This window comes from Mustela nigripes, chromosome 9 (genome assembly GCF_022355385.1).
Source record: "Mustela nigripes isolate SB6536 chromosome 9, MUSNIG.SB6536, whole genome shotgun sequence".
Taxonomy (NCBI): Eukaryota; Metazoa; Chordata; class Mammalia; order Carnivora; family Mustelidae; genus Mustela; species Mustela nigripes.
In genome coordinates, this window is record NC_081565.1 from 49382451 (window position 1) to 49389417 (window position 6967).

The 6967-nt window shown below is 43.7% G+C and overlaps 1 protein-coding gene across 1 annotated transcript; it reads right to left on the minus strand.

The window, feature by feature from the left end:
- Window positions 1–3647: 3647 nt before the first annotated feature.
- RRAGA (Ras related GTP binding A) lies at window positions 3648–5412 on the minus strand. Its single transcript, XM_059411589.1, has one exon. It carries the CDS (start codon window positions 5005–5007, stop codon window positions 4066–4068), a length of 942 nt encoding a protein of 313 aa, XP_059267572.1. The 5' UTR covers window positions 5008–5412; the 3' UTR covers window positions 3648–4065.
- Window positions 5413–6967: the final 1555 nt, after the last annotated feature.

Genomic DNA, 6967 nt, shown 5'->3' on the forward strand with positions numbered 1-6967 from the left:
TAGGTACTGCTTTAGAGGTTAGTTGATAAGATAGTTCAAGTTCACCAGTAAGGGTGGGAGGCCTTTAATTACTGAGAATCAAAAGATCAAAATGTCTCTGAACAGTATGGATTTATAAAAATCATACTGTTAAGTCATACCTGGACTAGGCTGGGAGTTTTGGCATTCTTTCCTGTCCTTTATATGCCAGGAGTATTAACAAAAATAACTCCCGATTTATCATTTCCTCCTAAACTGTTATGATTATGACCTAACTACCTTCAGGTTCTTCCCTCTCCAGTATTGCCTGCATAGCTACCTTTTTGGCTTTAGGACCTACTTAGGATCACTTAGTTTAAAATTTCATTACTTGTTAATTCCAGAATAGAGTTAAAATTTAAAGGCATATAATCTCCCCTATGTAGATTCCTCATTTCCCTTCCACTATTGTTTCCCATTTTTTTACTGAACTACTTTTGAGTGTGGTTCTTTAGAAATTTTAATTCACAATTATAGCTGTCCTTTAGGGCTCAGACCAAATGTCACTTCCATGTTGCAGTCCTAATCTATCCCTTCCATATGCATGGATTTAGCCCTTCTCTAAAATCTGTAGTTTATCTTTTATTCATTTAGTGTTTTCCACTTAGTGCTTTTATCATATTTTATGGTTGTATGTATGTGATCTTTCCAGTCATACTGATGATACACATATGGACATACCTATCTTTGTAGATACAGGAGGTATGTGTCCACATAGACTTATTCTCAAGGGCCATGGATCTTTAGCAAATACCTAAGTATTGGAATTTTTTTTTCCCTCCTATGTTATGGGATTAAAATGATAGTAGAGGGCTACTTAATTGCTGTAAATGTACTTTTTCTTATTACATTCATTGCAGATTACACAGAATGTACCTCTTTATTCACTCTTTGTAAGGTAAAGGTGTGTAAATTGACTTTTTTAAAAAAAGGTTTTATTTATTTATTTGACACAGAGATCACAAGTAGGCAGACAGGGAGGCAGAGAGTGGAGAGACCAATGCAGGGCTCGATCCCAGGACCCTGGGATCATGACCTGAGCTGAAGACAGAGCTTAACCAGCTTAACCCACTGAGCCACCCAGGTGCCCCTCTCAATTGACTTCTGTGTCAAGTGGAAACTTGAGTAATGAATGACAGAATGTCCTAATTGTTTTAAATGTTTAAAGAGGACAAGTGTGATGCTTAACATGAAAAATGTTACCAAGTGGAACAGGAGTATTTGAGGCTAAAAAACAAAAACATTTTGGGGGAAATTAACTGAAAACAAAAAACAAAAAACAAGTATTTTGAAACCATTTTTTACCATGATCTATGAAGTCAGTTTTATCTAAGGGAAAAAACAGGAATTCTTGAGAACTTTATACAGGAAACCTTATTTTTCACCTCCCTAGTCTTAGAATTCTAAAACAAAATAAATATTTAAGGACATTTTCCATAATGTAAAAGTACTTGCAAAGGTAAAATTCTCTTTCACATTATCTTGTAGATACATAGTTGCTTTCTCCTTGGGCACTGTGCAAGTCCACATGCTTTATTTAAAATATTTGTTGAGGGGATGCCTGGGTGGCTCAGTTGGTTAAGCGGCTGCCTTCGGCTCAGGTCATGATCCCAGCGTCCTGGGATCGAGTCCCACATCCGGCTCCTTGCTCAGCAGGGAGCCTGCTTCTCCCTCTGCCTGCCATTCTGTCTGCCTGTGCTCGCTCTCTCCCTCTCTCTCTCTGATAAATAAAATTAAAAAAAAAAATAAAATATTTGTTGAGTCCTCTATGGGACTATTTGTAAATATGTTTTTTACTATAGTCTTGAATAAACATTCAATATTACACAACCTGGCTCTGGAATTTCCTATATAATATCAGAAAAAACCATGCCCTACAATCCTAGAATGATCACATACAAAGCTCCACCAGTAACTTAATCAACGAAAGAAATTTGAGAGGTTAAGTGATTGAGGTAAAATTATTTTGTTACTGCCATTTTAATTAGATATACTAAATGTGCTATTTTAAAATGCTTTTAAAAAGGAACGCTTAAGTTTTTAACATCTGGAGTCTTAACTTACTGCCAAAGGCCCTCCATAGAAGAGTTTAGTAACTTAGATCTCAATAGCTTCTTGCTCTTCATGGGTAGGGACATTATTGTCATCCACAACCTCTGCTCTGAAGGCCTGGGAAAAGCTAAACTCTGTTAACTTCCACTTAATGTCTTTATTCAAAGGAAATGTGCCCTTGTAAAATGGTGAGAAGAGTGGATCACAGGGATCTCTTGGCTCTAAAATACTTAAATTTCATTTAAAAGCATAAGGCAGTTGGAATAGGACACTTTAAGTGTTTTCTGATTTCTCCTTACTACATTGCTAATCCAAATTAGGAACCTTAGTATCCTTCCCTAGAAATGGCAATCTAACACTGATTCAGTATTAACCAATTTCCAGATAGATAAAGATGGGGAAGTGAATTTGCCCAAAGTGAACAAAACATTGTTCTTTGAGAAATCACTTAACTTTCTGGGCTGCAATTTCCTTAATCTGTAAAATTCGGGGAATTATAAGGTGTAGTGTATACCTGAAAAGCTAAGATTTTAGGATGAACTTTTCTGTCAGTGGGGGAAGTAGTGAGGAGTAATGGTCAGGAAAGGGGTAGGTCTGTAATCTTATTGTCTAGGTTCAGCTGCATAACCTGAATAAGATCTATCAGTTTTCTCACCTATTAAGAAATAAAAGTAATCTGGGGCACCTGGGTGGCTCAGTGGGTTAAAGCCTCTGCCTTCAGCTCAGGCCATGATCTCGGGGTTCTGGGATGGAGCCCCGCATAGGGCTCTCTGCTTGGCAGGGAGCCTGCTTCTTCCCTTCTCTCTCTGCCTGCCTCTCTGCCTACTTGTGATCTCCGTCAAATAAATAAAATCTTTAAAATAAATAAATGAATAAATAAATAAATAAAAGTAATCTACCTCAGGTTGTGGATTAAATAAAATAATACACATTAAGTATTTAAGAGTACCTGGCATTTAGTAAGGGCTCAAACATTTAGCTAGGCTTCAGTGATTTGGGGGTAGGCATTTATTTAAGTGGGCAGGGAGGAGAATGGCTCTGGTGGTCCTATTGATAGCTGACACATAGTACTGAGTATGTCAGGCACCATTCTAAATGCTTTCTATGTTTTAATTTGTGTGTGTGTGTAACAATCTCATAAGTAGTGCTACTCTTACCCACATTTTGTAAATGAGGACAGCAGAAATGAAATTAAGTACCCTGCCCAGTTCACAAAGAGCAAGCAAGTGAATGGAGAATATGAACTCGGGTGGTCTACCCTCAGAGACCCTACCCTTAGCTGCTCTACTTACAGCCCCTATTCACTATCACTAAGGTGATAGGAACTAGATAAATTTAAGGACATTTTCCATAATGTAAAAGTACTTGGAAAGGTAAAATTCTTTCACATTATCACATATTCACATTATCACATTACCAACTTTAATTTAGGGACTAAATTAAAATTTACCAGTTAAGCATTACTTTTGGGCTATCAGACCCTGGGTTTACATACTAACCACCTTCTAATTATTTCAAATAAGACCATATTTTAAATTGCTAACAGCAAATGTTTATTCATGATTGAAGCCAAGAAGGATTTATAAATGCATTTTAATACCTTGCTGATAAAATAGTAACATTCCATCTTTGCAGTCTGGTAAGGAATACAGGAAGATACTGTAAAGGCTTTAATGTGTATATCTATTATAACCAGGTAATCAGAACACACACATACACGCGCGCACACATACACACACACACACCACCTACTTTAGTGTTGCACCATACCAACTTTTCAGAAAGGCCATCTCGAAGCTCTACTGGATAGCGGAGTAAATAGCGTTCAGGGTTCAAAGACGAAGGAGTAGGGAAGAGATGAAAGTAGTTAAGCAGCACACATTTCAAAGCCCACTTTTAAGCACAGGACATTATGAATATTAAAAAAAAAAAAAAGATGCGGGGAGGAGGGGGGGAAGGCAATTCAGCATTTTCAGAAAGGGCATTTGGCAATATTCAACGCATCAGAAGGCTGTGCTTGGGACCATCCACTCTCTCCAGCTTCTCAAAGTGTTTCCTGGCATTGCGAATGTTGATCAGAGTAGCTGCAGAAGGGATCGACGGATCCGACATAACCACCATCACGTACGTGTTTGACGTGAAGATGTCGATGAAAGCAGCGAAGTTAGAATTCCGAACCTCCATGCTCTGGAAAGAGGCGGCTAATTTACTGCAGCTCAGCTTGAACTGTTTAATGATGTTGCTGATCTTCTCGAACCGGTGGACGTCGCGCTGCTCTTTGCACTGGTAATGGGAAATGACCAAGAACGTGGCTCTCTCGAACAGCAGGACTTCGTCGGCCTCGATAATTTGGGCAAAATTCCTTAGGTTCATCTCCAGCTGCTGCACATTGGGAATCAGCTGATAGACAATACTGGACCAGGCTTTGTAGAGCGTTTCGTCCCAGATGGAGGTTCGAAAACAAGCGCATTCCAGAGGGCGAGACAAACGCCTCAGGTCTTCCTCTCGCTCTTTAAAAATCAGGTCACGCTGATCCTCCTGAACCAGATCCATTTTGTGCACCAGGCAGAAGATTTTGGCATCCGGAGAGTTCTGGAGGATGGCCTCCAGACACGACTGGTAGTAATGCATGTCCTTTTCCAGTTCGCGGCTCTCCACGTCAAACACGTAAATCAAAACTTCGACGTTACGGAAGATGTTGTCTCGCTGGCTGGTGAAGTAATTCTCCATGAAGGTGTCCTGACCGCCACAGTCCCACAGGTTGAGCACTAGGTTGCCCAGGAATCGGACGTGGGAGTGCTCCACATCAATGGTGGCACCCAGGCGCCGGGTGTCGCGGGCGATATAATTTGCAAAAATAATCGACCGCATGCTGGTCTTGCCCGACCCGCTCTTCCCCATCAACAGCACCTTCTTCTTCATGGCTGTATTTGGCATCACCCGCCGGAGCCGCCGCGGACTGGGCCTCAGGGCGCGGCCTAACTGCAGCGCGGAGGGAGGGCGGGGTCGGGGCTGGCGGGCTCTCCGCAGGCCGGGCCGCGGCGCTGTGCGGTCGGGTCAGCCGAGAGCGAGAGATCTGGGCTGGAAAGGCCGCGGCGGGGCGAACTCTCCCTCGGAGGCGAGCGCCCTGGGCGAGGCGGCTGCAGAGCTTCGGAGCAGAGCTCACCTTCCGGAGAATCGAGCCGCGGCGTCCCGGCGGCCACCCACTTCCGGCGGCGATCTCGCGAGAGCGTCCGCGCTCGGCGCTCAGGGCCCAGGGATCTGTGAGAAACTTCTCTTTCAATGAACCTGAGCAGGGGCCACCCGAAGGGTAAAATGCAAAGGGAACCCAGCACTGTGGTGTCGCTTTTCCTCTTTAAACTGGGTTTACAGCTGCAAGCTGTACGTGTGCGGTCGTTTGGGAGAATGCTGCCATCTCGTGGCCACATATCTCCCCCCCCCCCCCCACCCGGCCAGCACCACACAGCTCGCTTTCAGAAGGGCCTCAGCTCAGCGAGGCTTCCTCAGAGTCTGGGTTTGCTGCGTACGAGGGCACGGTCAATGAGCCCTGCAGACGAGGAAGGGGAGACTGGGAAAGCTAGGTGATGAGATGTACTGACTCCCACTTAGTGATTTTTCCACTTGGAAGCGAGTTGCTTTCTCACAGCTGCTTTGGCGGTAACCCAAATGTAATGAGAATCCCAAAGCTCCGGGAAACGACGGTAGGGAAGCTGGTAGCTCGGTCCTCACGATAACCCTGTGAATAAATAACCTTGTGAATAACCACCCCTGTTTTCCAGTGAGTACATCCAAGCGTGGAGGGGCTAAGTCCTTTTTACCAAGTCACACACCAATCAAATGATGCAACGCAGTTTGTCCGTTTTTAAAATACAAATTGCACATATGTAAGGCGTACAACGTGATCTGGAAATGATATCGTAGTCAGACCAACAAAACTCATAGTCGCTTCTCTGCTGAGAGCGCGTGAAATCCGCTCTCAGCCAAATTTCCGGGTTTAATCCAGTGTTGACTATAGTCGTGCGGTAGGTTAGCTCCCTACAACTTCCTCATCCTACCTAACCGCAACTCTGTACCCTTCGGCCAATATCCCCATTTCTTCCACCTCCTTCTGCCTGGGAACCACCATTCTACTCTCTGCTACTATGTATTTGACTTAAGATTCTTCATAATTGAGATCCTGCAAGCTTTTCTCTTCGTTTAGCTTATTTCACTCAGCGTAATGTCATCCAGGTTCATTCATGTTGTTGGACGTGACAGGATCTCCTTTAAAAAGGCTGGGTAATAGTTTACCACATATATGAACTATGATTTCTTTTTTAAGATTTTTAGTTATTTAATTTTAAAAACAGATTTTATTTGACAGAGAACACAAGCAGGCAGAGAGGCAGGCCGGGGTGGGGGGGGGGGGAGAAGCAGGCTTCCGGCTGAGCAGAGTCTGTTGCGGCTCAATTCCAGGACCCTGGGATCATGACCTGAGCGGAAGGCAGTGGCTCAACCCACTTAAGCCACCCAGGCACCCCAATTTTTATTTTTATTTTTTAAAGATTTTATTTATTTGAGAGAGAGTGAGAGAGAGAATGAGAAGAGGGGAGAGGCAGGGGGAGAGAGAGAAGCAGACTTCCTGCTGAGCAGGGAGCCCTGTGCAGGAAATCAATCCCAGGACCATCATAACCTGAGCGGAAGGCAGACGCTTAACGACTGATGCACCCAGGTGCCCCTGGGTGTTGTGTGTGTGTTTTTTTAAGATTGTATGTATTTGCTAGAGAGACAGCATGCACAAGTGGGGGAGGTGGGGGGTGGGAAGAAGCAGGACGCCCCTCCCCCCAGCAGGGAGCCGTATTCGGGGATGATCCCAGGACCCCAAGATCATGACCTGAGCCAAAGGCAGATGCTTAAA